At 43.5% G+C, this 24,150-nt stretch overlaps 1 protein-coding gene across 4 annotated transcripts; it reads left to right on the forward strand.

The window, feature by feature from the left end:
• Nucleotides 1–1,351: 1,351 nt before the first annotated feature.
• Nucleotides 1,352–24,124, forward strand: Zkscan1 (zinc finger with KRAB and SCAN domains 1). 4 transcript variants are annotated; one of them, NM_133906.4, is made up of 6 exons: nucleotides 1,386–1,533; nucleotides 9,222–9,734; nucleotides 10,294–10,441; nucleotides 13,369–13,460; nucleotides 13,755–13,881; nucleotides 16,892–24,124. In NM_133906.4, exons 2-6 carry the CDS (start codon nucleotides 9,309–9,311, stop codon nucleotides 17,782–17,784), a joined length of 1,686 nt encoding a protein of 561 aa, NP_598667.2. In that variant the 5' UTR covers nucleotides 1,386–1,533; nucleotides 9,222–9,308; the 3' UTR covers nucleotides 17,785–24,124. The 4 variants fall into 4 exon arrangements, with proteins under 4 accessions (XP_006504691.1, NP_598667.2, NP_084145.1 ...); XM_006504628.4 differs by lacking the exons at nucleotides 13,369–13,460; nucleotides 13,755–13,881 and having other exon boundaries at nucleotides 1,352–1,533; NM_029869.1 differs by lacking the exons at nucleotides 13,369–13,460; nucleotides 13,755–13,881 and having other exon boundaries at nucleotides 9,228–9,734.
• Nucleotides 24,125–24,150: the final 26 nt, after the last annotated feature.

A 24,150-nucleotide genomic window follows, 5' to 3' on the forward strand; every position in this document is an offset into this window, starting at 1 on the left:
GATTGTCACAAAGACATGGATGACAACCCCACTACCTGACCTACAAAAAGCTGTAAGAAACTGCCAAGGGGACTGAACCCTTCAAAGCACAAGCGTGCTTTGTAGTCCATGCATGAATAAAGGTTTCTCCTACTTCTCCAAGTGAATGGCTGGCTCCTTGTTTCCTTTAACAATACTGCAAATAGGGGAAGGTGGAATTGGAGGATGACTTGCCTAAGGCGGTTTTGGGTGTTTGGTTTTGGACCCCAGAAGAGGGGACTGAGATGAATATTTTACATATCAAAACAGACCTGGTCTTCAGGTTCTCCCAGCATCCCTCAGATCCTACCTGGTATACCCTGCCCCCAGCCTTGAACTTTCCATCCCAGGGCTTGGGCTGCCCTTCCCCAGAGACTCTTCCCTTTATAATCCAAACATTTTGCTCTCCTCCTTCTCCTTCTCTTCTTTCTCTGCATGTAAGCCCTTTCTCTTTCTGCCTCCCCTCCCATTGCAACTCTCCTGCCTCAATCCTTGGGGCCAGTGAACTCTACCAAGAGCAGCTTCCCAATAAACCTGCCTTTATTATAATATAATCTAGCCTGAATGGGCTCGTTTCACTGGCGGAGAAATAACCTATCACTGGGAGAAGGGGGGCTGATATTGGGATGTAAAGTGAATTAATTAATAATCAATTAATAAAAAAGGAACAATACTTCAATTGCTTTTTAATTTTGGAGTATTGTTTTATAAAGTTATCTCCCCCATGCTGTATGGTCTCTTCCTTGTGGACTTGCCTTTGATATAGAGCCTTCTATAAGGTGGAGCCTCATTTCTGTATTGCCCACAAGGCAAAGAGATAAAGGCAGTAATTGTTGAGCGTCTGTAATTCCTCTGAAAGATCCTTTTAAAGTGCTATAATAGCATATTCTACAGAACCAGTGTAAGTAGCTTGTTTACTGAAAGATAGTCTTTTATCCTCGGGCCACATATCTGGAAACACCATGCACTCAACTGGCAAACCTCACCAGGGCTGATCTGTGAAACCAGACACCCCTGGCTTGGCTTTGATCTAACTCCATCTACACCCTTGCTTCAGCTTCTCTGCCACAGGCATACAATTACTATTATTGATAACTGCCCAAGATGGAAAAGATGGGGAAGAAAGTAACAAATATAGAGCTGAAAAATACTACATCAGGAAAAAAAAAAAACCTGAACACCCTAAACAGGATCACTTTATCTCTATCTGTCACCTCTGGAATTGAAGACAGGCAATCAGGGCTGGGGGGGGGGGGGTGTTGGGTAGGGAGACTCGGAACAAGAAATTCAGAAACCGAGATGCAAAGTCCTCCCGTGTTCCTAGAGGAGACCCGGAAGCTCAACTCGATCCCGGAAGATGAGGTGCTGACCTACTTCCGGTCTTTGTGACTCATTGTGCCTGTGGCGAGGTATTGGGAGGGCCTATGTCGGTGTGCAGTGCCCTTCGGTCGGGTTGAACCCAGAGCAAGCTGTGCTTGGTCGCCCGGCGTCCCCAGGCCGCTCCGGAGACTCACGGTGAGTCTCATGGCGGACTCTCGGAGGACGGGCGGGCTGCGAGGGTGGACCGTGTGACCACCCGGGGGGACTTGGAAAGGAGCCCTGCGGGGTCCCGGCGGTGCTCGAATCTCTGGGGTCAGTGGGGAGCTCTTTCATGTCATCATCCTTGTATAACATTTCTGAGGACAAGATCACAAATGGACGTGATCCCCGTGTCTGGATTCTTCTCCCCCTCCCCCCCTCCTGTCGCCATTTGCTGTGGTTGCAGGGGAAAGTGTTTTGTGTGGTTTTCGTTTTATTGCTGTCGTTTACTTCTCCGGGCGTCTTGGGTCCTTGAGAATCTTGAGATAAACGACGCGGAAGACCTTGAGCTCTGTACAGGTTTGAGGTTCCGAAAACATTTCCGGATCACTTGCTTTTCTGTCTTTCCATCTCCCAACGCTGAGCGAAAGCGCTGGCGGCTTGACGGTGGTTAAAAGATCTAGTAGAAATTAACAGCCGGCTGTCAGCTTTATGCAATGCTTCAAGACCTCTTGCTGGTTTAAGCCTGTTTAACTGTGCTATCTGGGAGATTAGTGGAGTGTTAGTTCACCTTGCTTGATTGCAATGAGTGAGACGTGAAGGGTATCTGGGAGAAACCACACTGGGCCAGTAGGAGATTGATCAGCTTAATGACCTTAGATGAGATTAGACATTTGCCAACTGTCAGTTTTATTATCCATAAAATTAACTACCTTTGCTCAAAAAGGTTCTTCAAACTTGAAATGAGTGGAGTTGGTAAATGTAATTGTAATTTAAAAAAAAAAAAAGGCAGCTCATTTAGTTTGAAGTTCCCCCTTCCTTCCCCTCCCTACACACACACAGCACACACACACATTGATTATAGAGAGTGGCTGTTCCATGGCCTGGGACCAAAGAAAGCATTTATTGTACAGGGCAGTGCTAGGCGGATTGAAAGCAGTCAATAAATACTTGTTGGAATTATGAAGAATTCATTGTAACCACATCAAGTGAAGTTACTAGAAAAGCTGGCCAAATGTGGGAAAATACCTTTATTATAAGGAAACTGTAGTGAAGAATTATCCAGATGTTTTTTTTCTTTCAGGTTTGTGTCCTCTTTCAATTACCACACAAGATTCTTACTTGTTATTTTATTCAGGATCATCTTTGTTAACTTACAGAAATGCCTGCGGCTGAATGCTATTTTCTTTTGTTGATCCTCTACTTCATGTCTCCATGAAGGAAACAGGAAAAATTTCAAGTGCATTATACTATATTTAGATACAACCAGGCCAGTGTACTAAGTTTTAAATCTTAGCTTTTCATTCTGTGGTGGTGTTGATATTCTTTAGATAGATTAAAAAAAGGGGGGGGCGGGGAGGGGTCTCTCTAGTTCTGGCTGAAAATCTAGCCACTGCCTCTAGAGTGCTGGGACTACAGGCACACAATACTAGACCACTAGGTATCTTTTAAGACTAAGTTTTTCATATTATAAAGCATTTTATGTCTCTGTTGAAGAGGGGAGTAGAGGATCATTTATTTAAACTTGCAAGACTGTGCAATAGAAGGAAGACTGGATTTTGAGAAAACATCCTTTGAAATAAACCATGCTTGCAGCCTGGAGTCTGGAGTCTTTTCTTGTCAGAAGTCATTTGTTTTTTTTTTCTTTGGTGAGATTTGGTTGCTGGGCAGTGATCTTTTCTAAAGGAGATGGTATGTCAGAATGTGTTTCGTTTGAGAGGGAACCCAAAGGTGGTTTTCTGCCTCTCTTCCTCTGTCCCTACTCCACTGCTAATAAGAATACTGGAAACGATTCAGGGATGAGTGACTTATTTACAGGGGACATAATTCATTTGTTCCAGCTCATGCTGCCCTTGTGTTAGTGGATTTCTTCCACTGCTAATCTTTTAAGCAGGCTGAAAATTGTAATGCACAATTATATCTCTTGAATTTAATTTTTCTTCTTTTTTTTTTTCCTATTTTCTGATCTCAAGTAGCCCTGTTGAGCCTCAAATTCACTATGTAGCGAAGACTGACACTACAGTCTAGATACCTCTGCCACCACCTCTAAGGTACCTGGAATACAGACATGCTCCACCACACCTGGCTTCTTTGTGTTTACTATCTTGCTGTACTGAGGTTGAACCTAGGGCCTTATATATGCTAGGCAAGTACACTGCAACTGAGCTATGCCACCCAACCCTTAAGTTCATTTTTAAAAAATAAGCCTTCCCCAGTGTCTACCAAGTGCCAGAAACTTTTTTTCAGAATTTCATAAGCTAATTTGCTTAATTTAAGAAACATTGAACACACACACACAAATGTAGTAACTTGGTAAATTCAATCAAGTGTTGTTTGACTCAAGCCAGGGCCTTAGACTTCATGCACTTTGCCACTGAACATCATCCCTGGCCTTTTTTGCATTTTTTTATTTGTTTTGTTGATGTTTGGGGGTTTTGTTGTTGGTTGTTTTGATTTGGTCTTGGCTTTTAAGATGTCTTTTTATAGCTCAGGATGGCAGTGAGCTTCTTGTCTTCCTGCTTCTACCTTCTAAGTGCTGGGATTACAAGTTTGTGCTACCACACCTGGCTCATATTTTCATCTTAGACAGAGTCTCACTAAGTTGTCCAGGTTGGCCTTGAACCCACTTTGTAATCTAAACAGATCTTGAACTTTTGATCTTTCTGTCTTACATTTTTCTTAAAAGAGTGTTTAGGCAGGGGGTAGCTCAAAGACAGAGCACGTGCATGGCATGCATCAGGCCCCACAACATTACAGTAATAATGCGATGGCACAGTTAGTAAAGTGTTTGCTACACAAGTGTGAGGATCTGGGTTTGGATCCCCAGCACCCACGTAAACAGCCAGATGAGGGGCATGCACCTATAGCCCAGCCTTAAGAAAATGGAGACAGGATTCCCAGAGCAAGCTGATCAACTAGCCTAGCTCAGTCAGCGTGCTCTGAGTTCAAGTGAGAGAGACTGACTCCGAAAGGTAGAAAGCAATCAAGAAAGACACCTGGCGTCAATCTCTGGCCTCCACACACAAACACACCACACTCATGCTGAGAAAAGAAAAACAAAAAAAGAACTTGCCCTGAGATATGGCAGTTTAGTTTTGGATCTTGGTCTAGCATTTACTTGCTCTGAGAGCTTAGGTAAATAATTTACTGTTTGTTAACTGCATTTTTAACGTTACAAAGCAAGATGATAATCCTAAGCACCTTGGAAGACTGTTGGTATGTGGTCCAGTGAAGTGCCGAGTGTATTCTGTGGCACCTACAAATGTTGGCTCTTACTCTCCTTTTATAATGTTCTTGAGCATTGATGGACACATGGTGCTTTAGCTTATGTTTGCCAAGGCATGACTGAGGTGCTGGATTTGGAGTCATTTTGCTGAGTGGGGAAGGGTTTGTGAAGTGCAAAGGTTGATGGGAAATGAAGCTTGACGGGAAAGTGGAAATAAAATGGAACCCACTGTCTAGGGCTGTAAAGTTTTAGGAGAAATGATCAGAGTAAGGTAGTGAGTAGATTGTGTGTGTGGATCAGGAGAGAATAGAGGTGGAGAACCAAGAAGCCAGGCTTGAGCTCAGATTGGACAGTAAATATGAACAAAGTTACTTTACTCAGGATGTTGTAGATGTAGCAGTGGGTAGAGCACTGTCTAGCATCCATGAAGCCCTGGGTTCCCTCCCCAGCACTGCATACAACAGGTATGATGGCTCACTCCTGTAATCTCAGCACTCAGGAGGTGGAGGCAGGAGACTCAGAAGTTAAAGATCGTCCTCAGCCCAGGGCTACAAAGTATGACCCGGTCTTAAATGATTCACTCTGGTGTTTGGAGACTCAGTGCATATGAGGAGGGAGAGTCAAAGAAGGCAAGATATTAATTTAAGCCTGTGCAGGTGAGATAGCAGAGGAATGGCTCCCTGAGCTAGCAGGGGTGCCTCTTCTGTGTGTATAGTTCAACGCACCTCCTAGTGTAAGCTAGACTAATCAGAAGGCAGTGTCTTCTTGAAGGTGAGTAAAACATTAACCAACAGAGTTAATAAATGGAGTGGGAGTTGTTCACGGCAGGAGTGGAGTCCATTGGTCATGGCCCACGCTTAGGTTCAGATGACTAGAAACAAGGGAAATGCACCACTAACAGGAAGAATGCAGCAGGGCCAGAATAGAAGAATGTGTCCTGAAGGTGGGAACCCTCGAATGCTGAAGTTGTGTGTATTGGAGATTCGTTAACAGTAATTGAGGAAAACCAGAATCACCTCCAGGTAGTGCTACGCTGGCCTTTGTGTGTGTGGGGGATGGAAAGAAATCACCACTGAACAGAAACAACTGAAAACAACAGCCTGTGGGGGAGATTGTCTAAACTGCCACGGAGGGCTAGTGCCTTGGCTGAGCAAGTAAAGGTACTTGCTGCCTTAGCCTGGTGGATGTGAGGTCAGTCCTCCAGACCCACATGGTAGGAAAATCTCAAAAGTTAACCTCTAACTTCCAGTAGCTCACTGTGGTATGTGTATGTGTATGTATGAGTACACAAAAATATCATTTAAAATAAAATTATTTAAACCTAGTCCCAAAACTTGCATACCTGTTCTGTTCTTGATGTTTTATATATTACTACTGAAAGCTAGATTTTGGCTGCTTTGTGGGTTCTTTTTTCTTCCATGCCTTTTCCACCCTTTCAATCCCCTAAGATAGGAGAGAAAAGACAATAGAGGAGGAAAAGTGGACAATATTAAAATTAGACTACTTCCTACTCATTAGGGGCATCAAGTTCCCTGGGCCAATCTTTACTGTCAAAGATATCTAATTTCTTCTTGTTTCTCTGTTGCAAATTACTAAATAACAAACCCTGACCAACAACAACCAACAGCAAACAACCAACAACCCATACCACCTCTTTATGCCCTAGCATTTATAAGGCTTCTGAAAGGTCCCCAGAATTCCAAGCATCACACTGTCAGCAGAAAGTATCACATTTATGCTGAATACAAGTCAAATAATAGCTGCTGTGGAAAATCTAAAGCAGCCCCATATTCCATACCTGGGATTAAACAAAAACATTCTCATATTTCTTTTCTTTAATCCCAGCACCCGGGAGGCAGAGGCAGGTGGATTTCTGAGTTCGAGGCCAGCCTGGTCTACAGAGTGAGTTCCAGGACAGCCAGGGCTATACAGAGAAACCCTGATCTCGAACAAAAAAAAAAAATTTATTATGTATACAGCATGCTGCCTTGCATGCATGCCTGCAGGCCAGAAGAGGGCACCAGCTCTCACTATAGATGGCTATGAGCCATCATGTAGTTGCTGGGAATTGAACTCAGGAGCTCTGGAAGTGCAGCCAGTACTTTTAATCTCTTGAGCCACCTCTCCAGCCCCAAATTTCTGTTTTCTAAAGAAACCAAAACTCCAGAATTGTCACTACACTACAGTCCATGATCCCATTTCTACCAAGTCTAATCAGTATTTTTAAGTGAGAACCATACAATTATAGATGCTTTCCTAGTTTAAAAGTATTGGTTTGCTCTGAGGATATAGCTCAGTACTACAGCATGTACTCTGGTTGTGGTTCCCAGCCTTGTATAGCGTAAAAGTTAACTTAACCTAAAAAGCTCTTGCTTTAACTCATTGTGAAACAGTTAGATGGTCAATTTACAAAGCCTTTTGTTTTTGCTTTGTTGGGCTTTTCAATTAGTTTTAAGTCATGCTAACTTATTTCTTTGTGTGCAGTCAGGTGAGTGTGTGGAGTACAGCTTCCAGAAACCTGTTCTTTCCACCATGCCGGTCGCAGGGATCTCCTTAGACCGTCAGGCTTAAGGGCAAATGCCTTTACCCACTGAGCCATCTTGCTGGCCCCAAGACGCTTGGTTTTGGTGGCTGTAGAAGTAAAGACAATGCTTTCAAAGACCAGTGGGTTCAGAGGGGAGAACTGCCATTACCATGCTCAGCAATTCATGAATTACGCTCCATGCTAAGTAGTTGTTATCAAGATTCAAATTTCCACAAGTCTATTTTCATTTTCCATGATTTTTTAAAACAATTCAATTAATATCTGTTGAATACTTCTGATAGTGTTACAACAAACATGGTGGTAGGGATTACAAATCACATAATTGCCCCTACTTTTTTTTCTTTTTAAAGACTGGTCTAGCAAACTTTATATGCCCCAGTACAGGGGAACACCAGGGCCAAGAAGTGGGAGTGGGTGGGTAGGAGAGCGGGGGTGGGGGTGGGGGTCAGGGAGGGTATAGGAGACTTTTGGGATAGCATTTGAAATGTAAATGAAGAAATTACCTAATAAAATTGGGGAGAAAAAAGTTTAAATAATAAAATCACGGAATGCTATAGTGAGCGTTAAGGACAAATAAAAATGTAAAAATTAAAAAAAAAAGATTTTTTTTCAAAGATTTATTTATTACTATACATACGTACACTGAAGCTGTCTTCTGACACACCAGAAGAGGGCGTCAGATCTCATTACAGGCGGTTGTGAGCCACCATGTGGTTGCTGGGATTTGAACTTAGGACCTTCAGAAGAACAGTCGGGTGCTCTTACCCGCTGAGCCATCTCTCCAGCCCATCTTTTAGAGATTTATTTATTTATTATATGTAAATACACTGTAGCTATCTTCAGACACTCCAGAAGAGGGCGTCAGATCTTACTACGGATGGTTGTGAGCCACCATGTGGCTGCTGGGATTTGCACTCCGGACCTTTGGAAGAGCAGTCAGTGCTCTTAACTGCTGAGCCATCTCTCCTGCCCGGTTGTCCCTACTTTTAATAGTAGAGGGGACAAATCCAATCACAGTGCCCCTGACAAGTATAAGAGTCCTCGTATCCTCAGGCTTGGCAATTAGAGCTTTAACCACAGAGCCATCTCGCCAGCCCCTCCCATGTACAATTTAAAGTGTCATAAAACATGTAAGGTTTCCAAAAATCCTGACTAGTTTTTGCAGAATAACCAAAAAGTTGAAGTTTGCTATTACTAAAGATTTCAGTTTGAAGCCAGGGAGGTAGCTCAGCAGGTAAACATACTTGCCACCAAGCCTGACAACTTGAGCAATCCCCAGGACACTTACGGTAGAGGAGTCCTATGACCTCCACACATGTACTGTGGCATTCGTGAGTGTGAGTACATGTTAAACATAAATAAAAGACAAAGTTCCATTGACATTCTTCATTTGGAAGAATTTTTAAATGAGGTATAAAATAGTTCCAAGTTTGTTTTTTAAAGGCTTATTTGTGCCTGCTGTTGTCTACGTGTATGCCAGATACATACAACTCACATCTTGTGATATGGGTGTCAAAATTTAAACCCAGACCTCATCATGGCACAGCAGGTTTTTGCAACTACAGAGACATCGCTCCAGCCCCATAGTTCCAAGTTAATATTAGAAGTGACATCAAGGCTAGTGCAGCTCTATAGTGGTTTTCTCCTTTATTTTTAGAAACATTCTTAGCATCTTCATGTGTATCCTTATATGAAGGGTTAGTAGCACGGGTCACTTTGTATGGGCCCTACATACAGGGCCAGAAGGCAGCCTGGGGTGTTTGCTAGTCCTCGGGTGCTGTCTACTTTGGTCTTCCACTCGCCCAGAGCTTACGGAGAGTGCTAGACTGGCAGGCCTGTGAGCCTAGGGATCCACTATTTTCTGCTCCCTGGTAAATTTTTTATTAATTCTCCCCCCTTCCCCCTTAACTTCAGGAATAGTGGAGGAACCAATAGAAGACAGCTGCTAGGACAGAAACTGCAGCCTGACCCTGTTGGACCCCACCAGTTCACTGAGCCTGAATGATGACTGCTGAGTCAAGGGAAACCACAGGTCTATCCCCACAGGCTGCACAGGAGAAAGATGGTATAGTTATTGTGAAGGTAGAAGAAGAAGATGAAGAAGACCACATGTGGGGGCAGGACTCTAGCCTGCAGGAGACACCACCACCCGACCCAGAGGTATTCCGCCAACGGTTCAGGCGCTTCTGTTACCAGAACACTTTTGGGCCTCGAGAAGCTTTGAATCGACTAAAGGAACTTTGTCATCAGTGGCTCCGACCAGAAGTCAACAGCAAGGAACAGATCTTGGAGCTGTTGGTACTGGAGCAGTTCCTGTCCATCCTGCCCAAAGAGCTGCAAGTCTGGCTGCAGGAGTACCGGCCTGACAGTGGGGAAGAGGCCGTGACTCTTCTAGAAGACTTGGAACTTGATCTATCGGGACAGCAGGTAAAAAGAGATGACACCTGTGTGTGTAAGAAGGACACAGACTTAGGCTCAGAGGGGAGTGTGGGGAGTGTTTGGAACAGTTCTTGCCTATTGCTCTTCTGGGTTCTTTCAGAGTTCTGAGGGCTTGGCAATATAGCTCACTCTGTTCTAGAGCCGTGTGCATAGCATCTGTGAGGCTCAGGGTTCACTGGCTGACCATAGAAAGGATGTGTGTGGGGGGGTCCTCCTTTCAATATCCATTGGAATACTTAGAAGTTTTACTATTTCTAATTCCGCCAGGCATGGTGGCGCACGCCTTTAATCCCAGCACTTGGGAGGTAGAGGCAGGCGGATTTCTGAATTTGAGGCCAGCCTGGTCTACAGAGTGAGTTCCAGGACAGCCAGGACTGCACAGAGAAATCAAAAAAAAAAAAAAAAATTAATTCCTACTTTAAAAGTGATTTGCTGGACGAGACAGTGCTTCATGCCTCTAATCCTAGCACTTGACGTGCTAGAGCTGGAGGACTGTGAGTTCAAGGCCAATCAGAAGTTTTACCTAGAAAACATTTTCTCCCCTCAGGTCCCAGGTCAAGTTCATGGGCCTGAGATGCTTGCCAGGGGTGTGGTGCCTCTGGATCCAGTTCAGGAGTCCTCAAGCTTTGACCATCATGAAACTGCCCAGTCTCATTTCAAGCATTCATCTAGGAAGCCTCGTCTCTTATCCCGAGGTAAGAAGCCGGGCTCACTTGTGGAAAGAATTAAATGTTCAGGGCAGAGGTGGCTCAGTTGGTAGGGTGCTTGCTGTTGTACCCATTCCATCCCAACACTGCATAAGATGAGGCATGGTGGTACAGTCCTTTAATCCCAGCGATCTGGAGGCAGAAGCAGGTGCGTCTCTTGAATTCAAGGACAGCCTAGTATGCATAATGAGTTTCAGGATAGCCATAGCCACTTAGTGAGGCCCTGACTCAAAAGCAAAACAAAAAGGCAAACTTGTAACACTCAGGACATGGTGACAAGAGGTTCAGAATTTCAAGGTCATCCTGATCTACACAGCAAGTTTGAGGTCAATTCAGGCAGCCCAGGTCAGTGAAGGGATAAGAGTTTGCCCCATACCCCCAAAAGAAAGGTGGGGAAGTAAATGATCCAAGGTAGAGTAATAGTCCTGTGTTACCAGCTAACGCCACAAAGCACATGCTTGCTTGGTTATATGCTCACAGAGCAGTCCTAGGCTGAGTGTTTACTGTGGAGCTAAGTGAACTGTGTACCATGTACTCGCCGAACATTACGTCATGTGTTAAACTGTGTGCAGTCCCGATGTCCAGCAGAGTTCGGAGTGTAGGGGATTAGCTCTGAGTGTGGTGTTCTATTTCCAGCTTGAATGGTGTGTTTTCAGACAAGATCTTGCTCTATTGCTTGGGACTGGCTTCAAACTCACAGTCTTTCTGCCTCAGCTTCCTGATATCTAGGATTATAGGTGTGCACCACCAGACCTAGCTTCCAGCCTGGGTTCGGAAACACTTTAGTTAGCATTTCTTAAATAATCTTTGTAGGCATCGTAAGCCTTTCTAAAGATTTCATATGTATGTTTGGTTTTTTGTTTTTTGTTTTTTTCAAGACAGAGACTCTCTGTGTAGCCCCCTGGCTGTCCTGAAACTCACTCTGTAGACCAGGCTGGCCTTGAACTCAGAAATCCGCCTGCCTCGGCCTCTGGAGTGCTGGGATAAAAGTGTTCACCACCACCTTCTGGCATAAAATGTTTTATACCGTTCTCTTCAGTCTTCCAAAGGGAAGAGAATGAGAACAAGTCCCCTTTAGACTGAGGAAATGAGAAGAGTAATAGTTGGGGTTTTTATCTCCATAAAAATCTGTTGCATTTGGTTGGTTCTCCAACTACTTTTCAGAAATAGACAATAGTTTTATCAGAATTTAAAATAAAGCAACCACATAGCACATCGGAACACTTGCCAAAAGGCTCAGCAATTGAGGTCTTGCTGTTCTTACAGAGGACCAGGGTTCAGGCTACTCATCTCTGCCTGTAACTCTTTTTTCTTGACTCCAATACACATATAAGTAGACAGACAGACAGACACACAGAGTCTATTTTCTTTTTAAGTTTGTTAAAGAGTTACAGAGGGGGGAGGGGATGGGGGATTTTCGGAAGGGAAACCAGGAAAGGGGATAACATTTGAAATGTAAATAAAGAAAACATATAATGGGGGGGGGGGGGGTAGAGAGAGAGAGGGAGAGAGAGAGAGAGAAGAGTTACAGAAAAGTTAAAGTATGTTCCTTCGCCAGTGTCTTTTATTTGTGAGGTCGTTTAGAAGAGAAATATTAGAGGATGGAGCTTAAAGCAGCGTTCTCTCTCCCAGGCGTCCTGGAAGACAGCCAGCAGGCGTGTACAGCCACTCTATAGGTTTAACTGCACCTGTATCGATCTCCTTCCCCACAAGCAGAAGTTGCAGTGGTATCACTGGGTGTCAGCTGGAGAGGACCCAGATTGTTGCTTCAGGTAGCTAGGGAAATGGTTTTACAGACTGCAAATAGAGTTAATTTTGAAATTGTTATGAATGGATTTGTTCTCAATTTCTTCTCTATCTTGTTCTATCTTGCTTCCTAACTCTGAGAAGGCCTAAGTGCCAGGGTCTTCTTCTTGTCTTTATTTTGCCTCGCAGGTAGTAACAGGTAGACGGTACAGTGATTAAGTGGTCTCTTTCTGTGGTTTTTGGCCGCTCGGACCTATCCTCTGTCTATTAGTAACATTTCCAAATCTAAGATTCTTAGCAAAGGAAGGAAAAGGAAGAATTTTAATTTTACAGTTGAGTTTCTTTATTCTCATTACTCATTGCATATGGTTGGTAGTCATTTGCAATGTTGTGGCTGCCTGTACATTTCTGCATTTGCATGTCTCATCAACATTTGAACAGTGTGTGTTTTATCAAACAGCAACTGTGAGCAAACAGGGAAACAAGGGTCAGAATGGCAGAAATGTACTTAGGAGTGTGACGCTTCCCTTTCTTCCCCGTCCTTCTCAGTGCTCTGTGCGCTTGAAGATGTGTTGTTCACAGGTGTAGGCAGGAAAGGGCGTCTAGTACCCTGGGGGAGTTTCTTTCCGCGCTGGAATAAAGTACAAGCCAGACGCAGAGCTACTGATCCTAAAGCTGAGAATGGTAACCTAGCATTCTAAACTGACACTACATAGTCATCCGCCTCTTCAGGGACTCGTTTTCTCCTTTTAAAGTTTGGACCTGGTGATTTTAATGAGCTTTTATGAGCTCCATGGGGTTCCAATTTAAGAGTAGTGGTCCTGAGGAAGCTTAAGTCTTGCTTCCTTTCAGCTGTATCCTATGGAGCTATCTTTTTTTTTTTGTTTTGTTTGGTTTGGTTTGGTTTGGTTTTTTGGGGGTTTTTTTTTTGGTCCTAGAACTCACTCTGTAGACCAGGCTGGCCTCGAACTCAGAAATCCGCCTGCCTCTGCCTCCCAAGTGCTGGGAATAAAGGCGTGCACCACCACCGTCCGGCTGGAGCTATCTTTTTAAGTAGCTAAATATCAAACAGTGAATATGCTGGTGTAGGAAGGAGAATGCTGGGGTTCTTCACTGAGGGAGGCTCAAAGAAGAGCCAGTTTTACTCACAGCCCCTTTCTCCTTCTCAGCTCTCCCTGCCACCCATGTTCCTGCCCCTCATCATGAGGGGAATCCCAGAGACCAGGCGATGGCATCTGCACTATTGACCGCAGATTCCCAGGTGAGCCATGGGCCCCTCTTCCCTCCTGAGACCATGGATTTGCCCCATTCTGGAGCATCTTTCATGATCTCAACCAGGTCACTTGCTTATGATGCCCAGCCTACAGAAAAGCCCACTCCCCTCACTGTTAGGGTTCTTCCACCATAACCCCTTCAGTCTATCAGGGTTGCTCATGTGTTCTCTCCTAGTGTCCCACAGTCCTGCCCTCAGCTCTGTCTTTGACCTCAGGTTTGGGCAGTATGACTGTCCCTGATGTTACAGGGAGCTGAGTATGAGGATCTCCTGTTATTTCAGGCAATGGTGAAGATCGAGGACATGGCCGTGTCCCTCATCCTGGAGGAATGGGGATGTCAGAACCTGGCTCGGAGGAATCTCAATAGGGACAGCAGGCAGATGAATTTGGGGAATGTGTTTTCCCAGGGTAAGACTCATGCAGAATTCCTGTCTGCTTAAGATTTTTTTTTTTTTTTTTTTTTTTTTTTTTTTTTTTGCTTCTGTGCTGGTTAGTAAGGGAAACATCTGTGTTGTTGAGTTTCAAAGTCATAGTGCTCCAACTCGCTGATTCCTGGCAGGATTGGTGTGTCTAGGGAATTTCTGCTCTTTGAAATCAGATCTTCTGCTCTGAGTCTCTCAGCTCCCCAACCATTCAGTCACCTGGGAGGATTCTTTCTGCTCTGGTGCAGTGTACTTCAGCTTGCCTCTGTCAGGGAAATCTCCTTTTCTTAGTAGAGATAGCAAGGCAAACTGGCCAGTAGTCTAATTCCACCACCACCACCACCCCCTTTTTTTTTTTAACCATGTTCCTAAACCTACCATGATATCCATCCTCCTTCGATGTCTGTCTTTATCCTGTTATCCTGTTAGAGACTGTTCAGTGAGCACTTTGTGATTCCATAGCCTTGCACTTGGTTCCCAGGTCCAAACCCAATGGTGATCTTCTATGAAGAACTCTTAATGCTGAGAGTGTAAGAAGAATGAAGCTGAAAGGGCATCAGCTAGATAAATGTCTTACCCAGCTAATGAAGCTGTGGCATGGGTCTCTTCTAGATCTTAAGTCCTAGGACACAGTGTCACCAAGAAGCCCAAAGATGTGTGCAGTAGTAGAAAGTTTCATAGCAAAGAACTACTGGACCTTGGGTGGGCAGAGGGAGGATGAACAACGTGGGTGTGGAGAAGCTAGGGTTTGGTTTAGAAACGGGCATAAAAGGGAGAATTGTACTTTATGCTGAATAGAAATTAAGAACTGGTCTTCACTTCTAAGCCATCACTACTATAACCTTTGAAAGAAAAACAGATGGAATAAACACTCTTAAGAACTGTCCAGCAGCTGGTCAAGGACCTTTGTTTGGAATTCAGAAGAAGTTGAGCAGCTTTTTCTTCTCTGCAGTTGGTTCAGTGATTATGATAATCCCATCCATAAGTCACAGATTAGCTATAACCAGTTCCTCTAGTCACAGCGTTCAGGAGCCTACTGAACGAGATGGAGCAGACCCTCTTGGAGTCTGCACTTAAAAGCAAAATGCAGGGCCAGTGAGATGGTTCAGTAGGTATAGACACTTGCTGCCAAGCATAGCAACCAGTTTGTCCCCAGTATTGAAAGGAGGGAGTCAAGTCTCAAGGGTTGTATTCTAGCCTCCACACATGCATCATGGTAAAAACATGCACACACATACACACACACACACACACACTCACACTAAATACTAAAAAAATGAATAAATGTTTCAAGATTTTGTTAGGGTTGTAAGAGATGGCTCAGTCCCAGCTCTTGGGAGGCAGAGGCAGGCAGATTTCTGAGTTCAAGGCCAACCTGGTGGTCTACAGGGTGAGTTCCAGGACAGCCAGAGCTACACAGAGAAATCCTGTCTTGAACCCCCACCCTACCCCCATCTCCCCAAAAAGAGATGGCTCAGTAGTGAAGTAGTAGTAGACCACTGAGTGGTCTTCTAATGGACCTGTGTCCAATTCCCATCACCAATTTGATACCTCACAACCATCTATAACTACAGATCCAGGAGATCTAGCGCCCTCTTCTGACCTCTACGGACATGGTACATATTCATCTATATGCAGGCAAAACACCCATACAAACACAAAAGTTTTTTAATTGTTGGATTTTTTTGTTTGTTTTTGAGATGGGGCCCAGCTTCTTTTTTAGATGAAGCTGGCCTTGAACTCACAGAGATCCAACTGCCTCTAACTCCCAAGCACTGAGATCAAAGGAGTGAGCCACCACACCCAGGCGGATTTTTTTTTTCCTTCAGTGGGGTATAGCAGTGTTCAGTAAAATTTAAACTTCAATATTTTAATATGATGGTTGCTAAAATGCAGAGATTAACTCTACATTGTAAAATTTGTTTTCTGGTACTTCTGATTAAAATCTCAGGAATTGTTTCTTTGCTGTAAGTCTCAACTGTCAGTTGGGGAAGATTTTATCTATTTTGGTAATGAATCCCCAGATAGTTCCTTCATCCTTCCCTGTTACGTGCGCTCAGGTCATTCTGTGCTGTCTGAGCCCTGTAGTACCAGGTGCAGGCTCCTTGTACCTGCCTACGCCCTTGTTGATAAAATATGACAGAACTGGAAGGGTCTGCTCTCCTCCCTCCTGCCAACAGCACTAACCAATTCCTCACGATGACCTGCTGGTTCTCTTTGTAAGACATACAAGTATTTGCTGGAAATGGAAGGTGACTTATTTCTTACTGCGTTTTATTTTTGTAACAAGGTCTCATTGTGTAGTTATGGCTGGTCTTGATCTTATGTAGACCTGCCTGCCTGTTCCTCTCATGCTGGAATTAAACCTTTAGTGGGACTGCTTTTTTCTCTTGACACAGAGTCTCTATGTAGTCCTGGTTGTCCTGGAAGTCCATATAGAACAGACTGGCCTTGAACTCAGGAGATCTTCCTGCTTCTGCCTCCAGAGTGCTGTGATTAGAGGCATGTACCACCATGCCGAGCTGTGACTTGTTAAATATGTTTTCTTTCAAATTAGTTATCAAGTGACTATATAATAGAATAACCCCTGAAGCCTCTCAATTCCTCATTCTCTCCTTCCATTCTCTGTTCAAGTCCCACCATGCTTGTTTATTCGAATTCTTTTGGCTCTTGTTTTCTTTTGAGATGGATCTCACTATGTAACCAAAACTGGTCCATCACTGCTGATTCCCCTGCCTTAACTACCAAATGCTGGGTGTGCACCGCTGTGAATGCACCACTCTGCCTGGCCTTCTTTGGGCTCTTTGTGACTTTTTTTCCACTTCCATTCCAGCTCTTCTTCCCGGTGTTGTTAAATTTTTCCCCTTTTCTACTTTTATCTTTAATACTATGAAGGCATTCTCCAGGCACATAGACACTTGATAGAAAATGTCACTGTATGAGCACCTGCATTCAAAGAAAATGATGCTATTTGTATTTCTTACTTATCATGCCAGGCTCTGAGAACAGGAATGGGAATGAGTCAACCTCAAAGGCTGAAGTCAAAGAAGATTCCACCTCACATGGGGAGATAGCAGGGAGATTCCAGAAGGAATTTGGAGAGAAACGGGAACAGCAGGGCAGAGTAGTCGAAAGGCAACAGAAAAATCCTGAAGAGAAAACTGGCAAAGAAAAGAAAGAGCCTGGGCCACCTACAGCCAAGGAAAAAAAGCCCAGCACAGGAGAGCGGGGCCCGCGGGAGAAGGGTAAAGGTCTGGGGAGAAGCTTTAGCCTGAGCGCAAACTTTAATAACACCCCAGAGGAGGCTCCGTCGGGAGCAAAGACTCACAGATGCGATGAGTGTGGGAAATGTTTCACAAGAAGCTCAAGCCTTATCCGCCATAAAATCATCCACACTGGAGAGAAACCCTACGAATGTAACGAGTGTGGCAAAGCCTTCAGTCTCAATTCAAACCTTGTCCTTCATCAGCGAATCCACACGGGAGAGAAACCTCATGAATGTAACGAGTGTGGCAAAGCCTTCAGCCATAGCTCAAATCTCATCCTGCACCAGCGCATCCACTCTGGAGAGAAGCCCTATGAATGTAACGAGTGTGGCAAAGCCTTCAGCCAGAGCTCAGACCTCACGAAGCACCAGAGAATCCATACAGGAGAGAAGCCCTATGAATGTAGCGAATGTGGAAAAGCTTTCAACCGAAACTCATACCTTATTTTGCATCGGAGAATTCACACCCGAGAAAAGCCCTACAAGTGCACTAAGTGTGGCAAGGCCTTCACCCGGAGCTCGACCCTCACACTGCACCACAGAATCCATGCCAGAGAGAGAACGTCAGAATACAGCCCAGCCTCTCTGGATGCCTTTGGGGCATTCCTGAAAAGTTGTGTGTAAAGCAGGAGTGTCTCGTCAAGCCATTTCCCCCCTTTTGTTTCTGGAATTACCTATGTACCCATCGAGGGAAAAGTAATAGCACCATCGAATTGTTTGGGAAGTCACACTTCAGGGTCTCTAACAGTTACATCAACCATGTCCTCCCTTCAGGAAGTCTGTAGACATGCAATTCTTAAAGTCCGTGTAAGGGAAAGCTGGCCGTGTGGATATTCCTGCACTCAAGATAAAAGCATGCACAGTAAACTGTCAAGCTTTCTAGTCATGGGTATACCTTTAAGGTTTGCTTCCCAGCAACCACACCATATAGTTGATGAGTCAAGATCAGCTCTGTGAATATTATACTGGTTAAGCCACTTGCTGCAAACAAACCCTAATTAGACAACTTGTATTTCACAATGAAGAGAGATAGTTAATACAAAAACTACATTGGGACATGCTGCTTGAGCAAGTTGTAAATCCAGAAGGTTCTATATCTGATCACTGGTAGCCTGCCAAAGCTATAGAAATCTAGGACTGTGTTGGTCAGAATCAAACCAAAGATTTCTATCTCTTTCTGAAAGAGGGCATATGCACCAGTTTATAGTTCCAAGGACTGTAACAAATGTGGATGGGCCTGCCCCCATCAGTGAGATCAGTCCTACTGAAATAGCAACAATTCAAGATGCTTCTCTTCCTCTTCAACATCCCTAAAGCACTCTAGAACGCCTAAATGCACTCTCCACAAATTAGCACTTGATTGTATACCATCTTTTCATCCTTCAGTGTTGGAAGCTTTTATCAATCACCACTCCCCCAAAAAGATGCTTCAGTTGTCAAGAAATATAGTTATGTTCCAGACAGCACAGCACTGGATGTAGTACTAAACACACACAAGGCACTCCTTAGGACGGACTTCTAACATCACTGTCATATTTGTGGTAGGGTCTGTAAATCATGTGAGTACCTGAACTATGGTACCTTCAGACCTACAGGACATGCTATAATGTATTCTGGACTCAATGTTATTTTGTCCTAAGTATAAACAAAGGTTGGTCAGCTACCTGCAGAGACTGCAAATATGGGTCAGTAAGTAAATACCACAGAGTATCAGAAAGGATTCTTGTCATCCACGTACAGAAGAAAACTATGAACACTAACTATGAAGTTTCTGTTTGTGTGACATCATTCCACAGCAAAGCTCTTGTTCTTGGCCAGAGTTCTTTTCAGTGAGCTGCTAAATGGTGGCATTTTGAGCACTTGCTGAGTTGTTCATCACTTAGCCAATCCTGTTCAAAAGATGTGAAGGGTTTTTGTTGTTGTTCTTTTGTTTGATTTTTTTTAAAGTTTTTTTTTTTATTTGTTTTATTTCTCAGAGAAAGGGAAAGTTTAAGGGAGCATTTTTCCTCTCACATTTAACCAGAAACTTGTAGAAGCATCTGTCATCATTAGCCAGCAGTAACTTAAGATGTCCTGTAGCTCTGAGAAGTTCACCACCACACCAGTGTGGTTGGTTGTGTCACTGTATTTAATAACACACAGTGTCTTTTCTGTTTCTCATGAAAGACTAAAGTGAGGAAGTGAGGTTAGGGGACTTTAGCCTTTCCTGTCATCTCTGCAGGTGGCTTCCCAGAAGCTCTTGATGGAGACATAACACATACAGGAGACCCCAAGTATCAAGCTATGCAGGTATTGGGATCTTGAACAGACAGCTTTATTTAAGGAAGCATTGAGATAGTGTGGACAGCCCTACAGAACCCTAGAAACATAAGCTAAAGACAAACTTGAAGACTGTTGACATGGACACCCCGCCTATGGTTGAGATTTCCCCTCAAGAAACAACTAAAATCACCTTGCACCAGTTGTTCACTGGTGACCAGCAGCAAAAGTCGGTGAGACACAATAGCAGCAGGTCTCATCAGGTTGGTACCTGTGACCTCTGTTCCAAGTCAGACTAGAATCCTACAAACAATCACTGGTTCTTGCTTGACTTTATTTCTTAGACCAATCCTAATCTCTGGCGGCATCTGAGCTGTTTGCTTAGTGCTGCCAGTGAGTGTTCTATCCATCCAGCTGAAAATCAACAGAGCTACTCTGAGGATTGCACCTGACTCACTTTCTGGAGTGAGGTGGAGATAAAGAGGTGCTTTTTAAGGTTCTCTTAAAGGAATGAGTCATATTAATGGTGGACTTTTGTGTGAGAGCTCTGGCCTGTTTGGTTTTTTGTCTTGTTTTGTGTTGGGTTTTTTTGTTTTTGTTTTTGTTTTTTTTTTTTTTTAAAGCAACTGAAATAAGGTACAGGACTCCAGGAGCACATCGAGACACTGGCTTTGATCCCAAGAAAGGACTTTGGTCATTTCCCTTTTGGCTGCTTATACACAGACAATTAACCACATGCTGGTGCACTTCAGCCGTTATTCTTTGTTCTTAAATGAAATTAAGACTGACCTGTGATCCCATCCCTCATTTGATTTCCATTTTACTGGAACGTTTTACTATTAGATAGTCACTGGGATGGCTCCAGATCTTCCATGGATGCAGTCCTGGAGGCAGCCACCTGAAAATACATTTTACTTAGAAAGCTGACTATAGGTGGTTATCCAAATTTCTTAGATGCTCAGCAGTGTCACTGCATCGTGGTCAAATGTGGTGACATCTGTCGTTAGTGCTCAGGCTAGTTAACAGCCTAAGTGCTTATTAGTTAACCATCAGCATGCCGATTGACATGATGGAACTTTAAGACTTCTTAAATGTACTTTACAACAAAAGCCAGATTCTTCAAGTTTTGAACTTTCTACTTCAGCCTGGCAGGCAAGGCTAAGCATTGATGTGTGAGACAACTTTATATGTAAAGCACTTGATATTAAAGGTATAATCGTGAGACTGTTAAATATGTGTAGAGAGACTGACATGTTAAATATGTGAGGCAGTCCATGCCTTATATACATCAGAGAATTGATTCCAGAATGGGACCGAGTCCGAGTGTGATGCCTGGCAAAGGTTACACTGTAAATAAACTCTTTCTGTGAGGCCAGCTTTATGCACTCATTGCTTTGGACAGGAAATTTCCATTGTGCATCTCAATCATGCCGTAAGTTCAGAAGCTGCCAGAAGAGCTCAGTCTTAACTCCAGAGGACCCACAGGAGAGCCCAAGTGTGGGCAATGCTAAAGAAACAGTAAAAACTCACAACTTCTTACAAACGGTGAACACTGAGTACCTCGGTGTATTCTGTAAGGTCATAATGTCGGTGTGTCTTTGTACCTCACCCCTCCTGTCATTCTTTATAGTCCTTGTAAACGTGTTCCAGTCCGTTGAACAGATCCCATCACCTGGGAGCGGGGAGAAAGTGAAGTTTTGGAGTAGTTAAGAAACTATAGTTATAAACGTGATTAGGTCTCAGAACTAGGGGTGTGGAAGAAACTTCTTAGGTTGGTGCTTGTTGAACCGAGAAAAGTCTGTGAAAAGAGCTCAGTAGAACACTAAAGTGGAATAATTGTACATGCCCCTTCCTGGTCTCTCACTCAAAGGGAATGGGCAGGCTCTGGCTTAGAGGTGGGCTGAGGGCTTCTCCATTGTTAATATATTTGGGGGAATATATAATCAACAGAAGCTAGGAAGTATACCGGAAAGGCTAGTTTGTCCAGATTCTTTGAGCCATGGTATCATAGTTCAGTTTTCCCACTCATAAATCCTCTATGCTTAGACAAATAGGGACTCTGTCCACAGGAAGGACTACTTTCCAGGAAACACAAGTAGGTCTTGCAGGGAAGGGGAGCTATCTCAGAGTTTGCAAAGCATTGCAAGATTTGCTTTTGCTTTACTGCAAGTTCCTATCTTTGCTCCCAATCTCTGGTGTATTTGTGCTTAAGAGACAGTGTTTGAAGATTCGTAGCTGTGAATATTTGTTGATTTAAGATTTTATCTTAGAATTGCCAACTGTATTTCCAGTAGGCAATGCTGATCTGTTATCAAAAGGGAATTTAATCAAGCTCATCTTGCCATCCTCCTGGAAGACTAATTTTGTCACTGGAGTGACAATGCTGAGACAGACACTCAAGACAGCAAGCTTGCCACAGAGCCATTTTCTGTGTTCCACTATGAGCAACTCTCAGAAGTCTGTATGAAGAAGGATTAGGGGTGTGGTTCCATCCCCAGCACTGCATGAAAAGGATGTGCTGTCACATGCCTGTGATCCCAGCACTTAGGAAGTAGAGGCAAGAAGATCGGGAATTTGGGATCATCCTCTGTGACATAGCAAGTTTGAGACCTGCCTGAACTGCCAGAGATCTTATCAAAAACAAACAACCCCCCCCCCATAACTATGTATATGTAAGGGAGCCAGGCAAGGTGGTACATTCCTTTAATCCCAGGACTTGGGAGGCTGGAACAGTTCACAAGTTCACAGCCAGCCTGTTTCCAAAGAAATAGAAATGTGCAGGTATTTCCCATTAGGCCTGTGAATTGTATGAAATATAGAACCAGAGAGGCAAACTTAAATGATGTAAATAGATCACTTCATAGAAGTCAGAGTAGATTTTTATTTCAACTACTACTGGAGGCAACGAGCATTGTTGGAAAAGTTTTCCTAACATAGATCTAGGCTTTGCTCTTAGTATGGAAACACTACTGTAAGTTTTAAAGAAGTTACTTATTTTGCTATTCATATTTTTTTTTATGTCTGAAAATACCTGACTTAAAACTTTGTAAAACAAACTTGAAGTTATAGGTAAGGTAAGCCATCACCAATACTGCAGGTCAAACATAAGTTTGGGAAATTATTTTGATATCCCATAATACTAATGTTCTAGTAGTTTTCTATTAACTGGTTCTGTTTCCTAGTTGATAACCCAATCCCATGTTATCCTATATTAATCTAAACAGCAAAATGAAGAGAGTGAAGCTTACTCAGCTCTAAGCTGTGGTTCCAAATGAAAAATGTCACAGTCTGCTATGAAATTAAGAATTGATTTTTTTATTTTTGTTTAACCTGGGAGGTTGTGATACACCCCCTTACAAAAACTGACTCAATTTACTTAACTGACCCAAATTACTTGATCATTAGCCAAATTAATTGATCCTTGAAATGGTCTCAGTTCATAAGCACTCAGGTTTGTGAAGGACTAGAAGAGGCTGGACCTTCATTCCAGTTTGACATTGGGGCTAAGTCCTGTTGGTCCACAAAACGACAACCAGTCACACTGAGTCATTTATCCTGTAGTCTCCAGCATGTTACAAGAGAATGGCCAAATGAGGTCTAGCAGCCTCATGATCTGCTAAGAAAGTGCTGAGGCCAGAGAAGCTTGACTGGGGGGTGGGCAGGTGGTTGCTCACCTTCCTTTCTATCTTAATTGGTAACAGCTTGAAGTGCCAGCCAGCCCTAGCTGGACTGAGAGTGTGAGACTTGGGCTCAGTTTCTCCTCTGCTCTCAAACCGCCATCCCACAAACATGGATCAAGTAATGCAGTTTCTAGAGCCAGGTTGGCAGTTTGTAAAGGACTCAATTCAGCTGGTTAAAAGATGCACCAAACCCGACAAAAGAATTCCAGAAGCTTGCCATGGCTACAGCTATAGGATTTGCTATCATGAGATTCATTGGCTTCTTCGTGAAACTGATCCATATCCCTATTAATAACATTATCATGGGTGGCTGAGTCCTTTTTCATCATGGGACAAGTGAACCAGTGAGGGGGTGACAAGCTCATGAAATAAAACATTGCCTGGAAAAAAAGAGAGAGAGAGACTTACCTGGAATCCCTCAGTGAGGGGTGTGGCTCAGTTAAGAGCATTTACATAGAGTAACCCATGAAAGTGAATGTGAGTGGCCACAGGACATGGTGCCAAAGCAATAGAGCATTTGCTAGGATACCCTATTAGTGGGTGGGCTGTGATGTGGCTCCGTGATTGCCTACCATATGCAAGTCCCTTGGGTGCAATCTCCAGCACTGCCCTGCCCTGCCCAAAAAGAGTTCTTACTTTCTCACGGGAGGAAGACTGTGATTAAACAGAACATTCTTGTCCTAAGAATTCGAGTGTTAAGGGTTAGGGTGGTTGTGCAAGCAAATTTTTAAGTTGTATTTTTATAAACTTTCAGTTAAGGATTATTATTAACAACCAGGTCAACATGATAAGCCTACATTTATATAGAGAGTTAACTCAGGCACTGTCTTTTTGTTCATAGGCTAGATAAACCATCCTGTTTTATCCATCCCCAGCATATACTAGAATAAATTAGACCCAAAGAAGAAACTTTGTATGCCAGCAGGATTAAAATCATTGCTGTTAAAAAGTGGAACTTTGATTTGACCAGCCTCTGAAGAGTCCAGATGTTTAGTAGATGTTCAATAAATAATTTTTAAATGGAATTTGTTTTAAATCCTCATTTGTTTTT

Source organism: Mus musculus, chromosome 5, assembly GCF_000001635.26.
Source record: "Mus musculus strain C57BL/6J chromosome 5, GRCm38.p6 C57BL/6J".
Taxonomy (NCBI): domain Eukaryota; kingdom Metazoa; phylum Chordata; class Mammalia; order Rodentia; family Muridae; genus Mus; species Mus musculus.

Coding starts and splice junctions, on each gene's coding strand:
- Zkscan1 (NM_133906.4), top strand. CDS start 9,309: ATGATGACTGCTGAGTCAAGGGAAACCACAGGTCTATCCCCACAGGCT. Junction 10,442..13,368: donor GCCTCGTCTCTTATCCCGAG/GTAAGAAGCCGG, acceptor TCTCCTTCTCAG/CTCTCCCTGCCACCCATGTT. Junction 13,882..16,891: donor GGGGAATGTGTTTTCCCAGG/GTAAGACTCATG, acceptor TTATCATGCCAG/GCTCTGAGAACAGGAATGGG.